The sequence below is a fragment of the Corvus cornix genome, chromosome 2 (genome assembly GCF_000738735.6).
Source record: "Corvus cornix cornix isolate S_Up_H32 chromosome 2, ASM73873v5, whole genome shotgun sequence".
NCBI classification, from domain to species: domain Eukaryota; kingdom Metazoa; phylum Chordata; class Aves; order Passeriformes; family Corvidae; genus Corvus; species Corvus cornix.
In genome coordinates, this window is record NC_046333.1 from 39,650,276 (window position 1) to 39,675,260 (window position 24,985).

Consider the following 24,985-nt stretch of genomic DNA (forward strand, 5'->3'; position numbering starts at 1 on the left):
AGAAAAGAAGTGCTTATGTTAGTTCACTAAAGGTAATTTTGTCAAGTGCTTTTGGATTTCTATTTCTTAAACCCCTTGCCTTTAGATACTAAGTTTCGTCAGTAGGTAATTTTTTGTTTACTTTTGTCCTTTTAAACTTTCTTGAAAAGGCCACAGAGCTGTGTATATTGGAGTTCACGTCCCACTTGGAAAGCCAGGCCGTCGGCGGCATAGACATCGTGGGCACAGGCACCACAGAAGAAAAAAAGAAAAAGAAACTGATAGAGAGGATGGCCGAGAATCTCCATCATATGGTAAGAAATTTGTTGTTCTTCATGTTTCCTGAAAATAAACTTGTAGCAGCTACTCTGTACTTAAATGTTGTTTGTTTTGTGCTATTTCTTTTATTCTCACTGTAATTAATGTCTTTCTGTGTACAATCAGACAAGGATTTTGTGGTTGTGTTTTATCTAAGTCAGAAGCTGTTGGACTTGGTCCAGCTGTCTGCATGAATGTTCAGCAGCCTGCACTGAATAGGTTAGACTAGAGCTTTGTAATGCTCTTCTGTAGCATGAAAGTCTGTGTTATTTAAATTAGACACCTTTTTTCAGATTGTGTAGTCGTGTATGCTTCTTCCACTGATTTTTGAAAGTAAGCATGTAACTGTGAAAAGCAGCATTTGCCATGGTAATTTGATCAATGATCTTATTTAAATATTTGCTTCAGCCTTCTTGCTGTCCATTAGTAAAGGAACTGTACTGCCTCCTAAGTTTTTGGTTTGGATCACAAATTGGCCCCCCACCCCGATCCTCAAGAGGTGAGGATTTTGTCATACCATTCTCTGGAATGAAATTATTTGGCAGTACTCTTAGCTTACTTAGTTTTTCTTCGAGACCCTAAGTCCACTTTTATTCCTAGACTGCCATGAGTGGGCAAATTATGGTGCAATGTTTGAATTTAAGTGCAGACACCGTGCTGTACACGATTACCTTTCTATGACTAGCAGCATGTTCTACATGGGACCAGTACCTGAAACAAAGGAGTTTTCAAATGGAAATGCTTTGAAAAGTCTCCTTTTACCATTCTCCTGCAGTTCTTGGTTTCAACCATCTTCAAGTCTTCCCTCCCAAGTACAAATTATTATAATTGATGTTGTGTTTGTAGAGTCTTGCTGTACAGTTTTTGAAGAAACAAGTGATACTAAGTTGATAGAAATTCAGTTCTCTGTTCTGGTTTCTTTTGTATACTGGATGCACAGGGTTGGGCAGGATTCTGGGGTGTGTTGGTTTTGGGATGGAAACAGTCTGCTATAGATATTAATTGATAATGAACCTTCTTTGCATTCAAGAGCACATTTCAGAATTAGGCTAGTGGATGATGGTATATACCAGAAAAACAATGCTAAAGCAAAATTCAGTTGGGAATGAGCTTTGTTAGTAATTCAGATTTTATGTTTAAATCTAAAAGGCCATCTTCCTTCTACAGTAGAAGCATACAGTTGTATATATACACCATATACATGTTCATATCTAACAGCTCTGAGAGTGATTGTTTCAGTGAACAAAGTAAAATTTTTAAAATTTGAGAAAATTTAAAAAAAAAATTTAAATTGAGATTTACCTGAATTTTCTGTCTCTGACCTTCCTTGCGATAACATTGCAACTAGTATATTATTGAACCCTTATAATATGAAAATTCACTCAAGTTGAAACAAAATCTTTGTATAATATTAAAAGTATCTCTAAAATGACGTGGTTTTTATTGTTTTTTTCAAGGTTTTGCCTGTATTAATTGAAATCCAGTACTTACTTAATCATTAAAGATAGTTAAATTTTCTAGCATGTTATTATTGAGCCTGTTCCACTAGGCATTATACTATGAGAAGTTAAAATATTTTCTGGATGCTTCAGCTGCATAGTTTTCAACTTTCCTATGCTAATTTATACATAGTCTTCCAACCATGCAATGAAAAAATTTTATCCTACAAAGTAGCAATAGACCACAGAAAAATCTGCTGCTCTAACAGTGAGTGCCTGGATACTCACTGGTGACTGTCATAAACTAGTGCTTGGGCAGCTGATGTGTAAGTAAGGCTGTTTGTTTCCATCAGCCTGTTTTGTTTTCACTTTTTCTCCTTTAGTGTCTTGTGTCATGATGGTATTCACTATTTTGTTCTCAAAGTGAAAAGAAGGTTTCTAGTGTTTTGGTATATTAATTTTGATTTTTTTTTAACCAAATTTTCTGTTGATGTTCATTTTCATATTGGAAATCTATAGAAGAGCCAAAAATAGTTGAGTAATTTTCATAAATATGCATTTCCAGATGTTTTGTTTTCAGAAATGGTGCAAAATTTTCAGAGAGCCTTCTTTTAAGGAAATGTGTATGTTTCTTTTGTTCCTCTTCCCTCTTAAAGAGGATGTTGTCCTGCGTATTTCTGGGTGAGAGCAGGAGATTTTACTGTTATGTAGTGGTCCTTGTGTAATAGAAGTATGAATTCTTCTAATTGTTCCGTTTCTCCTTTTCTTCAAGACACACCATCCCAACGAGTGCAGTTTATCTTGGGTACTGAAGATGATGATGAACACATTCCTCATGATCTCTTCACTGAAATGGATGAACTTTGCTTCAGGGATGGAGAAGAATATGAATGGAGAGAAACTGCTAGGTATGTTTGGAATAGATTGTTTCAAGGTATATCTTACAGTAATTTTTCTTCAGAGACCTGCAAGCCAGGTTTAGGTTAGAATCTTCACTATCTATAGGAGTTGTGTACCCAATTCATGCTCAGCAACCCAAAATTTTCGTTTTTTGTCCAACTGAAAGAATAAATATGGTTTCTCAAGAGACCCTCAGTCTTTCTGGTAGTGTGTTTACTTTCCTAAAACTGATCATACCAAACATTGTGAAAGGTAGGAGTATGCTGAGTTATAAACATAGGTGTTCATCCATGGAGTGTGGTATTTGCAATCTCAGAAATCTCTTTGGTATATTATTTCCAATATATTAGTGTCATTTTTTCTCAAATACAAAGAAAATTGGGTATTATGTTTTTCTTGAGTAGTATTTGATTAGCTTTTGGCAAATTGCATGCCTGAACATTACAGGATACCATGATTCTTTTTGACCCTTACTGGTTTAGTTGCTTCTTTCTACATATACATTGTGATGAATTCTTCTGCACTCAGTACTTCAGCTACCTTGTTGAATGTTAGGTTTTGTAGAAGTTCAATTTGCATAATGCCTGTGAGTTGGAATCAAGATCAATTTATAGTTTCACATATTAATATTGCCTAGTCCTTAAATGTCTGACTTAGCACCCTTAGGAGACTTGAACATGCTATATGGTATGTTTCAGACAGCTTTCTAATCCTAAAATACTGATGAAATGAGGATGCAAATCAGGTAACAAGGCAGACTGCCATATTCTTCACAAGAACATGTGAATGGACAGGTATTTGTCAAGCCCAAAGAAACAAAATAAACTAAAACTAAAAAAGTTGAGTGTGGTTATTAAGGCCTGATAAAAATATTAATTAGTTGGGCTGTCTGAGAAAATGAAAGCTGGTATGATTTAATGGGATTTCCTGTTCTGTGTCATGCCTCAGCCACATGGAAGAGTGGGATTGCTTGCCAAAGTTTCCTTCCAGGAGAAACATAAATATGTGTATGTGAATGCATTTCAGGTGGCTGAAGTTTGAAGAAGATGTTGAAGATGGTGGTGATCGATGGAGCAAGCCTTACGTAGCAACTCTGTCTCTGCACAGTCTGTTTGAGCTGCGGAGCTGTATTCTTAATGGGACGGTCATGTTGGACATGAGAGCAAACACACTTGATGAGATAGCAGGTTGCAGCAAAAATTTTAAAAATATTTTATTCCTAACTTTTAATCGATAACTTGAGGTGTTTTTGGTCATGTCTTAATGTTCTTGAAAATACTGTGTTGAAGAAACAGGTATGTGCATGCTCTTTGCACTTTTCTTGATCTGGTTTTGAGGACCTGGTCCTACAAACTTCACTTAAGAAAGCTACACTGGATGAGTAGGAGCTCCTTAGTATGTATTTTAGGATGAGGCCCAGAACTTGCCTTTATGTTCTAATCCCTTAACATGTTCTCTGTCTTTGTTTCTACAGATGAATTGTAAATATCTGCCAGAACATTTTAGGAGTTATTTGTGCCCTTTAGTACCATAATTATTAATCATATTTTGGCTGATGTTAACTTGATGCCATTAGTGCAGTTGGTTGTTGCACATCTGGTATTTTTTTCACCTTTATAAGAGGTGAGCAGAAATAAATTTTGTACATGTTGTTCAACCTACTGTGTTGAGTGTCCTCACTAATCACATGGTCATTTTGGATACTATGCAGGCAGCTTTGAAGACTTCCATATATATATATATATAAAATATATACACATATATATACATTGTATATGTCTGCTTGCTCTAAATGCCTTTGAATTAGTTCTACAAAATTTTCCCAGTATCTCTTGCTACAGGTACCGCATAGTGGAATGCTTTCTCAGGAATCATATTAGACTTAGGGTTGACTAACATGTGTGTGAAGGACAAGGTGTTTTGGCCTAAAAATCTTTGGCAGTACTGGAAATGTTTTCTTGTTTTGAAATCCTTGATATTCAGTCAGGAAAATGGTATTCCCTTCCTATTTTTATGACTTACTGAGCAAGAGTTTTCAATACATTGTTTGTAAATGTAATGTTTTGGTTTCTAATATTATTAGTTGTGATATAATTTATCAATAATCTTAGTACATAAGGAAAGTAGTTGCTTTATTCTGTGTAATCAGCATTCTCAGTAGCAGGTATTTTAGTAGGAACTAGGTTGCCTTAAGAGATTGTATGAATTGGTTTCAAGTTAATTTTAGGTGCCATTGTGAAGCATGTGGGCTAGCAGTGCTTGGTATACAAATGTGTTGTCTTATTTCCACGAGCCAGGAATACCCAGTAGGTGTTATTGTTTCTTAAGAGGAGGGAGAGGGTGGCAGGTTTCCTTTTGAGAACCTGTAACGAGAGGCTGTGTTCCCAGTGATCTCAGAAAGAAGCTGCGCTCTACTGACAGACGCTTGGCTGCGTGTTGTTCTGTTAGTAAGGACAGAGCCCTATCCTGAGCCCTAACATTTTTCATTGTGAAAAGTTCTACACAATTTCAGTTTAACAATGCAGTTAAGTCTCAATACACTAGTTAAAACTGGCAAAATATATTTAAAAATTTGTCACATAGGTTTGTGTTGCTTTGTGCAGGTTGGGGTCTTTTATGAATTTATTTTTTTGTTATTTAAAAAAAAGGACCCCTAAGAAACCGTAGATGTTTTCCCTGATATGTAGGCTTTCTTTCCTGGTGTGAGCATACTGTTGAGATGCCCTTTTGAAACTTGATATTGTTTGACAGATGAGTAGTTAGTGTTAGATGATATACCTAGATTTTTTTTTTTGTACTTCATTTTCTAAAGCATGTCAATCACATGAAGTTTGATAGAGAGTCTCAGGAACTTAGGGCATCTGAAGATGACAGGAGTTGTGTAATTCATCTCATTCTATAGCAACTTTCACTTTTATATAGTTATATATACTTTTAAAAGTAGGAAACACCAGGTTAAGACTGTCAAAAGTCTGTTTTCCATGGTGTTTTTCTTTGTGTACTCACTCCCAGTGCAGGTTTGTTGAATACAATAAATACTTTTTTTGAATGTGAGTTTCCATTGAAAGTTGAAGTAAATGACTATAAATTATAAGATACTAAGTAATTTATTTCTTGAAATCATGCTAATAATAAATACTCTCTCTTGAATCTGCATGTTGTGCTTTTCTTATTCTCACATTTGCTTGTTTAGTGACATCTTTGAAAATTTCCTGTGGGTTCTTGAAGATGGTTTTGCTAAAGAAAAGACTTTTCTTTAGCATAGAGATTTAATTTTCTTCAGCAGATAGATTTAATTTTCTTTTATTGTTTGATGCAGCTACAGTGCTTGAGTGTGGTGAAAGAGAGATTTGATAGCTACCTATATAATTTTCTTCTTTGTTCTTTTGTTATTATTATGTAGATATGGTTTTGGACAGCATGATTGCCTCTGGCCAGCTGGATGAATCCATAAGAGAGAATGTGAGAGAGGCTCTTCTAAAGAGGCACCATCATCAGAATGAGAAAAAATTCAGCAGTCGGATCCCTCTGGTTCGGTCTTTCGCAGATATAGGCAAGAAACATTCTGACCCTCACTTGCTTGAACGAAATGGTGAGATAAGTTGTAGCATCCAGTTCCTACTAACCTGGTAATTGATGTTCTCACTTGGAGATGAAGGAAAGGTCAGCTGGTAATAACAGATAAGTGTTTCCTTCTTGATGAGCAAAGAACTAACAATAAGAGTGTGTGTGATGTGTGGCTGTGGATGTTATTTTTTAATTTACTCAAATATTCTACTCCTGCCTGTATACCATAGCATGCATTATTATTTTGAAGTATAGTAATAGACCTACATTGGTCCTAATGTTTTTTTAGCATATGCTTAAATAAAATGTGCAATGTTTGAAGAATTTCAGCATCATGGCATAACTTTATCCATGTGTCAGATGGATCCTACTTGCTTATACAGTCTTTGCACAAGAGAGTTAGTGATCATGTCATGAGTTCAGTGATACTGACAATTGCTGTGTTTCAAGCCAGTGTTGTATGTTTGTTTGACAAGAAGTTCGCTATGCCAATGGTGAAGGTAGTACTGTTAGCTAGGACACTCTTTATTTTTATCTTGTTTTGTAGAGAAGGGTCTAATGGAAACAAAAATCCCAAACCCAAGAAGGGTATTAGCAATGTTCTTAGAAGCTGCATCATACCTTTTTTGAACCAGTTCCTGAAAATTTGCCTTAGACAACCAGTCTCAAATCCCAAATAGGAATATGTACTCCAGAGCAGCTTACTTGTATTGTGTTTTTTATGGAGCCTCTATTAGACATACAGAATTTCAAATGAAATTTTTTAGTCTGGTGAAAACTTAATTCTGATTTCATGAATTAGTCCTTGAAGTGATCTTCCTTTTCTGTCTTGAAAGATGCCTCATTGCTTAGATTACGTTTGACTTAGTTAAGTGCTTGTTAGGAGCTACATACGCTGGAGTATTCTCCCGTGAATGCCTGAGCTTGCTGATATTTTTTGTTAGCCAGTGAATATATGATATGTGCTTAAATATTTCTCTAATAGTTTCAGAATTATTTTTTTCAGGAATGAAAATGCAGCTAATTTATGTAGGAGCGTAATGTCTTCTGTAACTCCTGACTTTCATGTTTTGCTCAGCAAATGTGAAAATTTCACACACACAGACTTGGTTTTGCCTATCCTTGAACACCTGTATCCCCAAATTTTGTATTTGGGATCTCTTTCTTGTCAGTTACCTTTCATGTATCACTTCCACTTTTTAGGGCATTTTATTATTAATACACTTTCTACAAGAAGTTATGGGATATATGCTGAAATAAGAAAACTGTATAGTATGATGAACTCCTTGTCAGCATATACTGATTTGCTTTTCTCTTTATAATCCTATGCTATTTAATAAACTGGTAAACCAAACATGCATATGTGCATATTAGTTCTTAGGCTCCTTGGGGGTATGTGTGTGTTAGGACATCTCATGTGCATGATTTATCACAGGTATACTGATGGAAGTCTAGTTATTACTGTAGTGATGAATGTAGGCAAATCAACCAAGTCTGCTCTATTGGTCCTATTTTCTTTACTGCTCTGCAGTTTTGATGTTTTAATAGTTGAGTTTTGAGGCTTTTGTTCTTAAATCAGGTTTGTATCTGTAGGATCCACTCTTTCATTATTTGTGGGGAGGGGAATCTATGTGACCTTTACCTAGGCATGCTTTCTGCACCTCCTTCCTGTTAATTATTCTGGGGTTGTTCAACTGACTAGTCTCTGTAGTGCTTGGTATAAATGTGAGAGTAAATGTGTCTAGTTTGCTGTTTTCTTGCTTGATGGCATGGTACGTGAAACTGGCATGTTTTGGATTTCAGCGATTGTAGGAGAAGTCATCATTAATGTTTTCAAGGGGACTGGTTGTCCCAGGAAAAGTGTTTGTGGCAAATAGGAGAAATGGTATCACAAAACCTTTTAATGGAAACACTAATATGAGCACAAACAGTCTCTCTTCCGGCTTAAGGAAGAACTGAAATCCATTACAAACTCCAGTCTGAGGGAACCCTCACAAGACTATGTTCTCCTTGTATGACATTAGTGGGACTTGGAAAATAGAGCAAGAAAACTAAAAAGGGATTTTTGAGAAATGTGTGGTTTAAGGCATATGGGGCTACTGGTAAGTCATAGCAAGAGGGTATGGAGAAGGGGCTGTGTATCTGATTTCTGTGCCCTCTTCAAAAATACACAGTAGGCTACAGATGCCTGGGAAAATTCTCAGTAAAACAAGACTTTTATTGGAGGACAGTTGCATTTAACACATTTAGATATGTTTGGTCATGATCGCTTTTTAAAAATTAATAATTCTTTGTGTATAATGGATAGAGTTAACTGAATTCTTGTAATGTTCTGGTTGCTAATGATTTTTTATTTTATTTTTTGGATGGAGTAACAGTAACTGCTGGACAATTTGGAATAAGAAATTCCAGAAAAATTTAAGAGTCAGTTTCAGGAGATAAATTTTTTTTATTAACAAATCTAACTCTGACTTAAGATAATATCTTCTCCCTCAGATCTTTGGCATTCTAATTAGTACTCCTCAGTAATTTCTGACTTTTCTAATGTCTGAAATCAGATTTGCTCTTATCTTGTATCTTACTTGCATGAGTATGACACTTTGGCCCGTAAAGCTTGCAATTTACTATGTAAATTGTTAATGCATATTTGTATCTGTGTGGGTTTGTTTTGTTTTGTTTTAATTTAATATAATATATCCCTTTTGTAAGCCTCATGGTGTTCCATTTGTTTTATCTCAGGGGAAGGCCTTTCAGCCTCCCGCCACTCTTTGCGAACAGGTCTCTCTGCCTCAAATCTTTCCCTGAGAGGAGACAGCCGTTTGTCAGTTCTTCTCAGTTACCTTCTTCCTTCTTCAAGAGCTGGGACCCCGGCAGCCTCAAGGTGTACAACCCCCGTAACCACCCCTCAAAACACACCACCCTCCAGTCCTACCTGCAGGCTCCCGCCAACCACAAGTGCCCAGCCAAGTCCACTTCAGGGCAAGGAATTGCTGGTGTCACCTGCCAGTGATGATATTCCTTCAGTAGTAATCCACCCACCTGAGGAGGACTTAGAAGTGCAGGAAAGCCAGGAAAAGAAGACAGAGGAAAATATTGGCAAAACACCAGGCAACTATTGAAATTTAAGCTGTCCATGTGTGATGCTCTCTGCATCTGGATCACTTGCATTGCGATGTTTTTGGCACATAACTTGGGCACAAAGAAATATGATAACTATTACCTCTGCCTGCATGTTTATTTCTTCTCAGTTGTGACTGTCTCCTTGTTTGGCATTTTTAACTTTTTAGCTTTTAACTAAAGCAAGCAAAAAATTCTTTAATTAACATTCATTTGTGTAATTAAAAAGAAATATGGTTTTCATATTTAATATATAAGCAAAATGTCAAAAATGGTGGCCTTTTCCTTTCACTCACCTACTCCATAGTGGGTTTTGCTTTGGTTTTGTTGGTGGTTAATGTTTTAAAACAGTGTTTGATATCCTGAGATAGGTACAGCTGAAAACATGGTAAAGTATTAGAGGTGAATATGAAAAGAATTAGGAAGGATACAATTATCAGTGGCATTATTAATTTAGTTGTATCAAGAAGTCTTCAAGCTTATTAGCTTCTTATTTTTGCTTTTGTTCTCTTAAAAACCATTACTGTTAAAACCAGCAGTAGTTAACTGATGAAATTGTCAGGTTCAGTTCACCTGCAGCTGTTTCTGGATAGTTCTCCATTAGTGCACTGCTTCAGGCATCAGACACTCCATTAGTGTTTTGTGTTTGGTGTGCAAAATTGGAGACAGTAGTTAGGAGCTTGTAATTGTAGGTCAGAGCTCAGCAATTTATTATTATGTTATCTTCAAAGCTATTCTTCTTTATATGTAAAAAGGTATGTAGGTGTATAGATAAGTTGAAAGAAGCCATTAGAACTTTCCATCCTTTCTTGAAATGTTTTTAGTAAAAGTTGTATAACTCATGCATTCTGCATATGTACTGTTATACTTTCTTTAGTTTTGAAAAATTGTCGCCTATTTAGAAACTTCACAATTCTTCTTGGCAGATTGTTTTTAAGGAGTGATCATCTTTCTTTTTAGCCTTCAGGCTCTTTCTCCCTTTCCTAGAAATTCGTCTTGCCAAAATCTAGCCTGTAGGTTTGTCTGCTTTAGGCCTGTGTGTGTTGGAAGTGGAGGGGCTGATTTCACTCAGTTCTTCCATCAGTTGAGGCTTTTCTTGGTTTCTTCCTCACTTGTTTAATAAATAAGAATACACTGTTACATATAGCAGTGAAAATATGCTGACAGAGAAGAGGCTGTGGTTATCTGCCTTTTCACATTGTCAGCCAAGCCACTGAAAAGGAAAGACCAAACTATGTCATAGTTTCTTATCTTCAGTTGAAGTATAGAGGCCTCATCATTACTTAAATTCAGAAAAGCAAACAAAAATCTTTTTCTGATTTCCTTATAGGAAATTAGGAGAATTCACATGACGATAACTCTCTCAAGGTCATCTTCCAAAGGTGCTTAGAAATCAGAAGTAAAATAACAGCTGTAATTGTTTTTCCAGTTCTCATTTCTCTGACAGGAATGACAGCATGCCAGACAAAAGATCTTTAGAACCCAGGAGAAGGCAAATAAATAAAGCTCCAAGTATATGATGCTATTATTATCGCTTATTAAAGCTTTCTACTAGAATCTCCAAGTCATGTTCAAATTGCTTTTGTTCCTCATGGGGATATTTCTCATAAAGAAGAGGTCTGAAAGGGATGATTTCCCAGTTAATCCATAAGTAAAAGTCTTTCTGGAGAATGATAAACACCAATAATGAAGATATTTTTGTTTCCTGGGCTTTCCCCCCTTTTTTTAGTTCAAGAAATCATCTGACCGCAGAAAGACACATTTTTTCCTTAGAGATGCTTTTGAAGACATTCTCAGACTATGACTTCTGGGCTGCAACTGCACCAACCTCTGTCTTGGGAGACAAGAGTCAAAAGAAAACCCTGACAAGGAAGTAATCTTCCTGGTATTAATTAAATTTAACAAAATCTTCCTGGTCCATTTCACTAAAAGTTATGGTCTGTATCACCTCTCTGGTAATTCAGAACGTTGTAATCTGAATACATTTTCCATGTCTGCATGATTGAGTTGGGTTTGCCTACTGTAAGCATTCGGAACGCTGATAATTTTCAAATAAGTGGCTTTCTTCTGTTTAACAAGGCCTTGTGTTATTCAGACTTATTTTTTAGTCTTCATAAATAGCTGGAAGGTTACTGAACTTAATGTGAGTTACTGTAAAACGAGGGAGAAGAGACATAGCTATGGTCTACCACTTAATTTCAATCAGCCAGTCATCAGTTCATAGTACGTCAACCAGACAAAGGCTTCTCTTAATTTTTCTAATTTTGTCATTAGTTGAAGAGCAGTGTTTGTTTTCCCATCTTTGAACTGTTGAATAATGAATTCCATAGGAAGGGCTAGGAAGTGACTTGTGTCACAGCTAAAAGTGAACACTATTAATTCACCAGCATCACTGAGCTTTCATAATGTCTGTGAACAACAGCAAAAAAGCCCATTTTAAGAGGTCTTTTGGTCCACTGATAAATGTACTTTAAAACTGAGCAAAATAACATTTACAACAGCTTTCCTCTTACAGTAATTGCTTACTGAAAATAGTAATTCAGAAAGGTTTGCATATATGCTCTCTAGTAGCAATTTGAACGGTTTTTTTCGCATTAGAGCTATATTGGAATTTAATTTTAACATTGATTTTAATTTCCTCAAATACAAATATGGTGAACTTCATATTTAGAAGGTTTGTATTACATAATTTTTGCTTTTCTAATTACAATTATTTTGGAATAGTCATGCTTAGGTGTTGAACTCATATATTACTCACGTTTTTATATGAAACAGATGTAAGTATTCTTCTTGCTTTCTTTTTTCTGTAGACATTGTTGATTAGATTTTTAGTACTAATTGTAGTTGGCTAGAAAAAGCACATGATCTTCAATGAAGGTGTAGTTGTAAGTACTTAATAACTTGAGTTTATGAGGTTTTATTCCAAATTACTCGAGACTCAATCCACTGTAGTCTTTTGGAGGAGACAAGTGGTACATCTGCCTAACTAACATCAGGAAGAGTACTGTGTTTTTAAGGATCACCTCGATAGCTTGGTAACAATGAATTTCTCTGTCTTACAGTCTGAAAAGTACTACTACATAGTTGTCCTTGAATTTGCATCTACTGAACTGTAGAAGAGAGGGAACTAAGTTATTTTATTAATGTGAGATTGGAATAGAAGTGTTTCACTATTAACAAAGATAATTTTTTTTCTTCAGAGTTTTCCTGCAAATAGCAGATTGATGGATATGCATAATGAAGTGCAGTCTAATGTGGAAATGCTTGCTCAGGTCTGAAAACCTGTGAGCAGTATTGTCTTGTGAGAGCAGCAGTCTGTCCGACTGCAGGGCCAACAGAAAGGAAAACTATTCACACACAGTTTAGGATCAGAGAAATGTTCCTGTGTCAGTGCCAAAATGTGTGAGCCTTAACTGTGACTGATTGGAGAAATTTTGAAGGCAAACCTTTTAGAAGAATCAATATGACTTTAGTACTGAAATAATAAATATTTCTGCTAATATGTAGAATCCTTATTCTCTGTCCTTCTCCTTGATTCTCTCCACTTTTTGTTCTAGTCTCTGCTTGCTCTTGTTCACAGTGTTTTTCCAAAAAGTGAAAAATGATGCATTATGGCTCATCTTTCATCAGTTAAAAACATTTTAAGTTTCCTGTATTACTACAGAGAAGGGGGAAAAGTGAAAAAAGTTTGTATGTCTAAACTCTATATTATGTGGCTCTTCTGCAACAACTGTTAAATATTTATTTCTAGTTCTACAAATGCAGTAATTCCTAAGCAGTTAAATACTTTGGTCAGCTGATTTTGTAGATGGTTGATGCTATGATTCTTGTGAATAACACATGAAACTTGGAGCAGAAGAGTAGAATGCATTTTTGGTGTTTTTTTGTTTGTTTGTTTTGGTGGTTTTTTGGTTTTTTTTTTTTGTTTTGTTTTGTTTTTGTTATGTTAGTTCATTACTTGTGTGTGTTAGGATTTATGAAGGAAATGACAGCCTATTAACTTAATTTGATTTTTGCTTCAGGAAAGACTACCCACACCACTTACATCCCTTATGAACTGTAAGAATGAAAATTAGTAGTAAAGGCTTGTACCTGCATGTTTTTCATTGACTTTTTGAAAGAGTTTTTTAGAAACAAATACAGAGGTGAAATAAAATGAATTCAATTGTTATTTGAAATGCTAAAAAATGTCAAAATTGAGAAATTATAAACATGGGGGTATTCAAGTAGTTATGTGGCAGTAGTTATGATATAACAGTAGCCTAGTGGTAGCCAGAGAGGGCTTCATTTATATCTTGACTAGAGAGATGCTTGACCTAAATACAGACTTTCTCCATGTTTAGGCTTCAGTCTCCATGTTTCTCCAATGTTTAGGCTTCAGTCTTTATCTAGATGTGGTTTTGAAAGCATGTGAAAGCATGTTCTGTCACCACAGCTGAAAGGTCTAGTGTAGACAAGAAGGGCAAATGCACTTCTAGTGCATGTTAAACTGAACAAGTAAAAGTTCTGTAATTCAAAAGGTGGGATTTGGGCTTGGTTATGCATGCCTAGACCAGCTTTTAAAAGTTAATTGGGTAGGGAGAACCATGATGCAACATGGAATTCAGTGTGCATGAACACTTGGGTTACTTGCCTTTTGCACCCTTTACTGAACCTGCAATTCAGTGCTGCTGGCAGTGTAGCAAGATACAGAACATGGTTCTGTTTTGGTGCAGGTGTTAGAGGGAAGCTGTATGTTGAACTTGAAAAGTATTGTGCGTGCCTCTTCAGCTCAGGCATATATATTCCATATAGTAACATGTGGCCAGATGAATAGTGGGAGCTTTGGTCTGTTTATTGAAACCGTGGTTTGCAAGCTGTCTGTCCTTCATGTCGTACACTACTTACTTGTACAGCTTAGTTAACTTACTTGACTACATTCCTTGTAGTTGTAGCCTGAGGCTTGCTGACACTTTTTACAATTGCAGTAACTGCTACACAGCAGACTAGAGGTGTTTGCATTTGGTGTCCGAGGACTTCTTAGTATGGTGAAGATGCTCTATTCTAAGTACTGAATCAGTTAGGACTGAAATGCCAGCAGTTATTTTTTCTGCAATTAAAGTAGCTGATGTTTTCTGGTGACTGTTCTGCAAATGGCCATCATTTGGGCAATACTTAATTTTCTAAAAATTATGTCATTATTTTGACAACACAGCAACTTGTTAATGTTGCATTTATGATACTAATGTAGGGCACTTACTGAATAACGTGCACTTTTGCTTTAAGCAAGCTGCCACATTGAGTTTTGGTAGTGTTGCACACTCAGTTCACTTCCTACACCATTTTTAGTTTATCTCCTTTGTTTTAATTTAGGGCTATTGGCTTCTCCACAGTCAGCACCTGGAAATTTGGACACTGGGAAGAGTGGAGATGTTAAAGGTACTGGGACAGGAGGAAGCAGAGAAAACAGCACAGTTGATTTTAGTAAGGTAAGCAACATTAAATACCTCAGTCTCTAGCATCAATTAACTGTGTAACAAAAATTGTGATACTTGTAACTTCCCCCTTAGTTACAACTAAGACGTGTACTGGTGTACACAAGAAATAGGTGCTGAGAGAACTTGTGTCACATCTAGGCTAAATGTGTCACACGTTTTGAAATTCTTCCCGGGGGAACTGTTTGATGATCTTCTCAGTATTTTGGTAACATAAGAGTGGAGCTGCTGTACTTTCTCATGCAGATGGAGATATTTTCACATCTGCTATTAAGGCTCTTATGAAAACAGTTTTGTAGATTGTGTCGTAACTTTTTTTTCCTAGGACTTTTTGTTGGTTCCTTTCTTTTTTTTTTTTGTGAAGAGGGTTTTTAAGAAGGATTTACTTTATATGAATTACAAGTTTCCTCTACAAAAGTTGTTGTGCATCTTAATCATTAGGAACATATAATACCACTTTCTGAAAGAAACCTTGTAAAAAAAATCGACTGTAAATTTCTTATATTTCTTTCATAATTTAAATTTGCTGGGCAAGTTCCATGGTGGCTGATACTATAAAGTTCAGTCAGAAGTGTCATCTGTACTGTGAAACACTGTAAGAAAATTGTTCTGTCAAGTTAAATAATTTTGTATAAGGAAGGCTAACTTAAACTGTAGTTCTGATCTAATCATGGCAGTTGCCATATATTCCTGCTCCTCTGTCACAGTTTTTTATATTTTTGCTTGGCCTGTCCTTGTGTACACCTGCCTTGTCTCCTGTTGGACAGGAGTCAGCCTCCTGGCACTGTAGTTGTGGCACACTTGGTGTGGGACTCAAGAGGCCATCTGTAAGTTCTCTAGCTAGCAGTGTCACTGGTGCTTGTGTGTGTGTGTGTATGTGAACACAGAGTTCATGTGCTGTACCATTTTCTAATGCTTCTGTAATGATGTACAGAAATGGAGGTGAACATTTTCAGCTGTCATATTTTTTATGGATGAAAAGATAAACATACAAATTATTCTTCAAAATTATGACATTTGAAATACACAGCTGTGAAATAACTTACTGCATTCTAGAAACCATGTGTAATTACATGAACTCTCCTTACTTAATTGTGCATAGATTTTGTTAATTTATGTCCTATCACGGAATGTTTGTCGTGATAATACTAGAAAGGTAATTATGCAGTTTGGAGTCTTCTAGAATATACTAGGTGTTAGTAATTCTAACTTATAGAAAATAGTTTATTATTATTTGGCTGGCTGGCTGACATCTTCTAAATGTGTTTGTCTTTTCTGTATTGTGGGATATTTAATTTGCTTTTTAATTTTTCTTTGTAGCATAAATGTCTAGTAAATTCTGATAATTATGTTATGGAATTTCTGCTAAGAAATGTAACGGAATAAACACTTGTTTCATCTTTGTATGAATAGGTTGATATGAACTTCATGAGGAAAATTCCTTCAGGAGCAGAAGCATCAAATGTGTTAGTGGGAGAAGTAGATTTTTTAGAAAGACCTATTATTGCTTTTGTGAGGCTCTCCCCTGCTGTGCTTCTATCGGGTCTCACAGAGGTTCCGGTTCCTACACGGTAAATAAATGCCTGAGAAGTCTGGCTTTACTTCTGCAATAAGATAATAATATTTAAGATCTCAAATAGCTGTAAATTTTTATATATACTGTATTAAGCTCAAGAATGTAGAGTTTTGTTTAACATTGTCAGTCATTTGCTGCAAAATTTGAAGGAATGAGATTCACAAAATTCTCTGAATGCGTAAAATAGATACATATCTATCTCTGTATCTCTGTATGCACACACACATACATATATACGTGTATAAACATGTAAAGATGCTATCTTAAGCGAGTACAGGAGTTGAAACTGCTAGCTGACTTGAAGTAAGAGCAATGAGTCTTCCAACTTCGTGTTGACATTTTAAAGATGGGCATGAAGCTAGTTATAGTTCCTTTCGTGTGACACAGCTTGTCAGTGGGGAAGAGCACACTAAGTCTGAAGGTCTGTCTAATCTGAAGCTCTGCTCTTTCTCTACAAATGCTCTGTGTATGAATGATTTAGGTGGAAAACTATTTCTTTATTGTATGCCCAAATCTACATGATTGACATTGGAGTAATCAATCTGCAGCTAATACATGGAAGCAGTTTTCAGTGTGCGATATGCTATCCAACCTGGTGCAGTCACCACTGTTCCCTCAAACCCAGGATCTTGCCAGTATGCTGTGGGTATATTTACCCCAGATGTTCAAAATATCAAAATACGGGTCTCATGATGAAAGTAGAAGATCATTTCATCAATCATCACAGAGGACGCTTCATTTTCTGTGCACATTGATGTATTGGGCTGTTCTGTGGTGTTTGGCATACATTTGTACATTTATGTTTTTTGGTGGGTTTTTAATGTTTTAAAATTGTCAAAGTGTTTGTTTATCTTCATGATTTTCAGCTTATGCACTCTTTTGAAGGGCAAAAATACATATATGTGAGAATTTTCAGAGGGTAGTTGACAGGAGTGCTCATAATATTTATTGGGAAATCCTAAAATTTCTGCATACAGATTACTGTATTACTGTAGTTAAAATTATTCTGTCCTAAGTTTTTCAGAATGGTGTAGACTTGCAGATCTGAAATAGCATACTTGGATTCTGAAGATGCACTCTCAGTTTCAGTTAGGGTAGTAAACCTGCAAAGGAGACAGAATTGAGCTTTTTGTACTATGAGTTGAAAGAAGGCGCTACTTTTTTCAGATGTGTTGTGCTTGGGAATGTCATTTTCATGGAATACAGGAAGACAGTTGTGAAACAAATTCCTGAGGTTTACTCTTTGGTTTGTATCCTTTTGAATTTATAAAATGCTGCTCCTGTTCAAGGTTTTGGTGGGTTTTATGTTAGGCACTGTTACTGCGCAAGGAGATGGACACCGCTAACATATGCTGTGACCCAACCCCCAGCTTGGATTAGCTTCCCAGAATGTCACTTACTTTCTTAAGTGTTCAGGTATCCGAGTTCCCTTCCTTTCCTCTGACACAAGACCAGGATATGACTATATGAGTATGCCCAGAGCGTTGCAAGCAGTACATAGGTGCATCCTCTGTGTGACACACCCAGTCACAGCAGGTGAGGGGGTTTAACTCCCATGAAAAGGTGATCATCAGGGAGCCTAGGACAGGTCATAAAGCTCCTAGGCTGCCACTTAAGGGGTCTTTGCTACTGGGAATGTCAGAAAGGATTAGAATCCAGAGGAAATACTCATTGAGCTCTAGTCTGTGGATTTCTACTATGTTTAAGGCATTAGAAGAATTGAAAAATTAGTCTTAATTAAGAAGGTGTCTGAGTAATTTTGTTTCAGGGTTTGAGTTCCCTCCAGTAATGACTTTAAAATTAGTCTTTTCAGTGTTGCAGCAGTCTTTTAAGATCTGAAGTGGTGAAAATGGTATTTTTACTTCATCACTAAATTTTCTTTAAACATTAATTTGAAAGACCCCCTCTGAGTGTATGCAAATGAGTCAGCCATACTTATCTCTATTCTTTCTCCACAGATTTTTGTTTTTGTTGCTGGGACCGGCAGGGAAAGCTCCACAATACCATGAAATTGGGCGATCAATAGCAACACTTATGACAGATGATGTGAGTGATCTATTTTAAATGCTTGTAGTTAAAGTCTAGAATAATGTATTTACCAACTGATTGCAGTAAATGGTCTGGACCAGTAGGTTAAAGAAAAAACCCACAAACCAGTTAAATGAAGAACTGTAAACATCATTATTTTTTTGTGTTAGTGAAGTAGATAATGGTAAATTAGCTTTCTTCCTTATCTATCTGGAAGAAATCCTAAATGTATTTCTGAAAAAAAATTTGGCTTTGATGTATAGATTTCATTTTTGTGTTAAATTGGTTAACAGAGCTATTAAATATAACTGCATTTGAGATGAGTCACTGTATGTCAGAAAGGACAGAACCAACAGCAGAAGTGCTCAGGACACAAACTTTTAAAAATGCATGCAATTGAGTCATCATAGGTTGATGATGAGGTGTTTTTTTTAATCTAAGCAAGGTCAAATAAGTAAAATTAGAATTTTAATAGCCTTTTGAAGTCATATGCTTAGAACCCTATTGGTTTTAAAGACCTCAGGGAGGAACCAGGACTTTTTAAGAGTGTTGCCATCATACTGAGCAAAATTAGGATGTTTTAATTTTGACTGCACATTGAGCGCCACCTGCTGAATTGCTGATAATTTTTAAGGTTATCTAGCAGAAATGCAAGTACTTTTTACTCTAGAACAATTTGAAGTTTGGGAATGTAAACAAGAAATTTGTCATTTTGCAGTTGGTAACTAGTCTGTGAATTTAGTTCTTGTTAAGTGTGAGAATTGAATATTAAAATCTTTAGTTGCAGCTTCTGATCTTTTTTAGGTAGGCTGATCTGATTTTTAGGAATACTCTAGATCACAGAAATAGAAAAAAAAATTATTCAATGGTCTAAAAACACATGAATAGACTGCAGAGATCTGTTTTAAGATTAGAAGATTTAATGGTCAGATTTAGTGGTACTTGAAGAAAAACAGTTCAGGCTTCAAATGTACAGAAACAATTTAGGATCATCTTCTGCAAGCAGTTTTTTATAGCAAAATAGCATTTTTTTTTTCCTCTGTGTGTGTAAAATGCATCTTGGAGTTCATGTTGTAGTAGTCTGTAAAACAGTACATTTTTTTTTAGTAGGATTGATTTCAAGTGCTTTTTAAGTAGTCTTCTAAACTTAATTAAGCTACATATGTAAAAATGCATCCTTATTCTTAATAAAAACTTGTGATTTGGTTTGAAGCTTAACTGAAGTATTTTTTGTCATGATTTAGCGCAGCATAGTGGTACAGTGGCTGTGGGGCAGAATTACTCAGACAATGGTACATGAACTTGATGTTCTGAATATTGAAAATTAACTTTTTATTTGATTTTAGAAATTAACTCGATTTTCATTTTGAGTTTGAAAAAAAATTCCATATTTTATGGTCCACAGGAATGTGCATACCGGTAGTTTTTAGTTTAAAAGTATGTAAGTAAAGTAAAAGCCAAACTTTTGAGGACCCACAAATATTTTCTATGTCTTTTTAAAAATAATCATGTGTAATCATTATATAATGATAATCAGTTCCTCTTTCAGAAAAATAAAATAAAAATGAACGTTGAGTACTTTCTTCTTGTAGGTTTTCCATGATGTTGCCTATAAAGCAAAAGACCGAAATGATTTGTTGTCAGGAATTGATGAGTTTTTAGACCAAGTGACAGTCCTGCCTCCAGGAGAGTGGGATCCATCTATACGAATTGAGCCACCAAAAAGCGTTCCTTCCCAGGTAAAAGGAAAGATAAAGGTCCAGTCTGTCTTGTGCTGAGGGGGCCTAAACTGAATGAAACATTCGAACTGCTGAGTACAGAGGGACAATCACTGCCCTAGTCCTGCTGGTCACACTCTTCTTGACACGTGCCAAGATCTCACGGGCCTTTCTTGCCACCTAGCCACACTGCTGGCTCCTGTCCAGATGGCTGTAAAGCATCAGGAAAGTCCCCACATCTGTTTTGCAAGGAAAAGTGGATTGTCCATTTAAGTTAGAAAAAAATTTTAAAAAAGGAAAAGAAGAAGGGGAAAAAAGGTGTTAATCAGTTTTCTGTTAATCAGTTTTCTGTGAATCAGTTTTCTGTTAATTTTATGTACTATATTTCCTTTGAAATACTGAAATGAGTTCGTGTGAGAACTGGGAGAATTGGTGAGAAATTGTACTTGAGGTTCATGTTACCAAATTTTACTACTAGTCCAGCAATGATCAGAAAGAATATTTTAATTCTTATAAGAACTTCTGTTTGCATGCAGCATTGATTGCAATGCTTTAATGTATTTTGTCTAGCATATACTGTTCACAGAATGTTTGTGAAATAGATAAAAATCGATCATATTGCTCGGCTTGTGATGATACAGGCTTAGAATGACAGCTAAGGAAAGTGGGTCCTTAGAAAGACTTTCTTCTTTCTTCCCTTCTCCCTCTTTACAACTTAGAGGAATTTGAGCCTTCAGGATCAAAAGCAGGGGAGAGACCAGTGCTTTTGGTTCAGAAGGTTGACATTGGTGTTGAGACCAGTGGTGGTTTGGCAGAGTGGGTGGAATAGAAGGGGGTAACAGCAGTGCAGTTTATTCATTAATAGCCTGAGGTTACCATGTAACTTGTGTTCAAAATAAGCAGGGCTCATGCTTTTTTGGAAGGCAGGCTCAGCTGAAAAATTTATGAGGAGCTGGTAAGCAGCTTGCTCAGCAGGGGAATGACTTCTCATTTATATTTCAACTAAATACTGTGTCTATCATAAAAAGAGGTAAGTTTCTGCTACATGTTAAATGTTTCTGCTCTGGAAATGGTTGAAGAAAAAAAAGGATCTAAAGATTTCTGTCTCATGGTTGAGCCTCCTACTGTATGTTGAAAATCTAGGCTTTGTTTCATTGTATTTCAGGAATCTATTTCATGTAGATATAGGGAAGATTAATGCTGTTGTGCAAGGTACTAATAAGGTCTTTTGGGCAGTGTTGTACAGTTCTAGTCACCTGCACTCAGCTAAAGATTAGTTTGGAAAATGGAGGACTGGTGATGAGCTGGGAATATGAAAAAGGGTGTGGAAGGCACAGAATTTCTGCATGCTGTCTTTTAGTTATACTTTTTAGTGTAAAAGCAGTCTCAAAGTATTTTTTTCTTTTTTCTTTTTTTCCCCCTGTCTCTTCTGTAGGAGAAAAGGAAGGCACCTAAATTTCCAAATGGATCTACTCCTCCAGGAGAGGGTCTTAAAGAAGAAGGCCATCATGCTGGACCTGAACTTCAGAGAACTGGAAGGTGTGTTCACTTCCCTAAATGCTAGCTACCATAAAGAAATAAAAGTGATAAATCTTCACCTTAATGATTGACATTTAAACATTAAAAAGTCACAGTATAAGTGTCAGAGCGCATCCTTTGTCCTTTTCAAGTGTTGGATTCTTGCCTATAAGTGCCAATCTGCTTAAAGTATTTTCAAGCCTCTGGCAATGTTTCTCAACACATTTGCGAAGGATTTCACATAAGATGCTGCCTAATTTAACTAACTGACTTTTAAGAGACGGGTTTTAAATTTTAATCTTCAGGAGCATGCAATTATCATAATTACAGCAGGAATGTGCAATTTTCAGTATTGGGCTAGGTACTAAAAAATCCCATTAATGCAAATCTGTTTTATTAAATGTATAGGAAATGGAAAATTAAGAAATAAAAAGTGGCAAAAAATAGTTTGGTATTGATTAGCTTTGGGTTTTGGTTAGGTTTCTTGCAGAGATAAAATAAAATGAAGGAGTTTCTTTCAGTTATTGTTGTTCTCTGTTAATTCCGAAATATTTGCCAAAGAAGTCTCCAACATTGAAAATACCTGGTTATGATTAAACTTTAATCTGAAATGAGAGTAGAGATTAAAATCAACTGAAAAATTCTGGAATATATATACAGTGTTGTTATCCCCAAAATAATAAACTTCTAAATCAAATTCATCTTTTTCATACTTTTCTGAGAAAGACTTTACAACATTTGTGTTGAATTCTACCATTGTGGCTTTGTTTTAATTACTTTTTACTGTTTGTGTAGACAGTATGTGGAGCTGAGAAGTTCATTTCTGCTCACAGAATTATCTGTAGATTAGGCTTTTCTTTTTCTTTGGAATGTTTGGGTTTTTTTAATAACTAAAAATAAATTTTTCTAAGTGCAAATGAGTATCTAGTATTTTGGAGTCTTTAAGATTTTTTTAAATTGCTTTTTAAATTCTTGGTAATAACTTACCCAGTTGAACTAACTTATATATGTTTGGTTTTATACTTATATTTATAGAATATCTGTGTACTTCAGATAAGAACACTGTTAAAAATGATAGACCTAAATTTATTTATGGACATAATCATATGTATGAAGAGAATTCAAATTAAAAAGCTACAACTATATGTTGGAGTAGTAATATTGAAATGTGTCAATGCAGTGATCTTGGTTGAGGTTTAGTATATTTTTTTCTGTTCCTTGTTTTGAATATTCTAAGACAGATTTGACTTAAACATCATTTAGGTAAAATGGTTTGCGAAGTTATTTTTTCAGTATCTAGCCCATATATATAAAAAAAAACCTAGTCAGCTTTTAAAAATGTGGGTAAAGTGCTTGATTATATTTGGAATACTGCTGAATTGGAATAGATAAGATTCTCATTTACGCTTTTAATTGTTATGCTTTATTCTGGATTATGAAATAGCTAATTTGTGCCGGCAATAGGCACTGGCAGTCATGTGTAGCCCATAGTTTTAAACTAGCTAGAATCCTTTAGTGTACAGTTTGACGAGTTTCATCTCACCTATTTAGGCTTTTTGGTGGTTTGATACTTGACATCCAAAGGAAAGCACCTTTTTTCTTGAGTGACTTCAAGGATGCATTAAGCCTGCAGTGCCTGGCCTCGATTCTTTTCCTATACTGTGCCTGTATGTCTCCTGTAATCACTTTTGGAGGGCTCCTGGGAGAAGCTACACAAGGCAGAATAGTGAGTACAAAGAATGGTAGTGGCCAGGCTTTTAGACCTTCAGAGGCAAGTCACTGTGTGCATTTGTCTCATTTATTTATACTTGTATTTGAAGAATTTACCCACAGCACTTGATTAGCCTGCCCCAAAGCAGATCTTCCCCAAAAGGTAATTGCTATGGAAAATGTGGGGAACCCATGTGAACAGGAGAAGATGCACAGGGGAGGTAAAAAATGTTTATCTTGCCTTATTGGATGAATGGCTTCATGAATTGAGAAAAGGCTTGCATTGCCTTCTTTTTGGCTGCTTAAGAGCAGTAAATAGCAGTAAAGGTGCACCATCCCACTAGGCCTACTTTAGGCAAAGTCAGAGGCTCAAGGTGGATAGCCAAGAACATGTACTGGCCTTGAGTAGTAGGCCTACGAGGATGATAATGCCTACAGTGTGTGGCCAGCGGTCCATTTATGAAACGGACAGGATATGTTTGTGCTTGCACTAATGGTATGTTGCTCACAATAAAATAAAGTGTCTGAGGTTTATCAGCAGAAAATACTCTTCATTGTAAATGTCTCAAATGTAAACCGTCTGCATACAAAATTTTGGTAGTGTTAAGTTGGGCAGTAGATAAAACCACCACCTTTTTCACCAGAATATCATTGCACTTTAGTTTTTGAAGCAGGGAAAAATTACTTAATATCAGCAATGTTAGTAACTTAGTGTCAATTGGTTTTTGAGTAAACTAGTGTGAAGCGTATTTTCTGTTTTTAAATCTATCACAAAGAAACAAGGTTCTATCCTTTTGTGGGAGGGACGGATGTATTCAGACATGTCCTTTACAAATTTTGAGGTTCTGTTGAAGCTTATAGTGTTACAAAATCCTTCTTGATACTTAGATGAAGTTTTTAAACTTGTATTATATTAAAATTTAGTTAACTGCTTTATCTCTTTCAAGTATTGCTGTTGACTCTGATATTTGTTTATTAATGTAGCACTTCAAGCTGATAGAAAATACAGAACTCAATTATGTCTTTTCTGCGTGCTGGTTTTGCAACTCTAAATGTAGGAATGATTACTAAAATGTCAGTGTAAATTTTGAATGTACAACATGTATAATAATGAAAGTACCCTCCTTTTAAAGCTTTATTCTCAAACACCTTCTTTCTTTTAGCTATCTGGAATTGTTTGCGGGTTTGTTCCTGCCTTCAGATGCTTGGTGTGCATCATTGAATAAAACATTTAGTTACTGCACACACATGTTCAAGCACAGTAGCTGACATTGTAAGGTACACAGCTTGTCTTTGAAACCTTCCCTCGCATTCTCAGAGGCCATCACCTCCACAGTGCTCCTGTCCCTGCCACCCTGACTGAGAGCCCCAAGGTTAATGCATTGACTAACCAAAAACACTAATTCAAAGGTAATAGAACAAGAGACTGGGATTATATATTTTTTTTCCGAATATTATGAACAAAGGACTCATTTTCATTCTTAATAGCCCCAGTTCAGCAAATCATTTTGACCTTTTTCAGATGCTTTCCTGAACTGGAGCTCAAGTTTGCATAAATACTGTTTTCTTAGGCTTGCATAATTTCAAAATAGCAAATGCTTAAAAGTTCCACCAGGAACACTGTAATTCCATTACAGGAAT

At 35.8% G+C, this 24,985-nt stretch overlaps 1 protein-coding gene across 10 annotated transcripts in view; it reads left to right on the plus strand.

Annotated features, from left to right (window-relative positions):
• The window catches only part of SLC4A7 (solute carrier family 4 member 7), a 93,964-nt gene that overhangs the window by 46,979 nt on the left and 22,000 nt on the right, over window positions 1-24,985 (plus strand). For 3 of the 10 annotated variants that reach the window (XR_005604512.1, XM_039571247.1, XM_019285635.3), the window contains exons 3-14: window positions 150-293; window positions 2,509-2,644; window positions 3,663-3,823; window positions 6,040-6,228; window positions 8,943-9,311; window positions 14,673-14,788; window positions 15,562-15,621; window positions 16,208-16,365; window positions 18,329-18,416; window positions 19,991-20,137; window positions 21,552-21,655; window positions 23,186-23,360. Coding sequence is in view for 9 of the 10 variants with exons in the window: in XM_039571247.1 (XP_039427181.1) it covers window positions 150-293; window positions 2,509-2,644; window positions 3,663-3,823; window positions 6,040-6,228; window positions 8,943-9,311; window positions 14,673-14,788; window positions 15,562-15,621; window positions 16,208-16,365; window positions 18,329-18,416; window positions 19,991-20,137; window positions 21,552-21,655; window positions 23,186-23,360 (1,847 nt within the window). In the remaining variant the exon portion in view is untranslated. Of the gene's footprint in view, window positions 1-149; window positions 294-2,508; window positions 2,645-3,662; window positions 3,824-4,125; window positions 4,260-6,039; window positions 6,229-8,942; window positions 9,312-14,672; window positions 14,789-15,561; window positions 15,622-16,207; window positions 16,366-18,328; window positions 18,417-19,990; window positions 20,138-21,551; window positions 21,656-23,185; window positions 23,361-24,985 lie in introns of those variants that run through there. The other 7 variants (XM_039571256.1, XM_020584563.2, XM_039571269.1 and 4 more) reach the window with 6 other exon arrangements.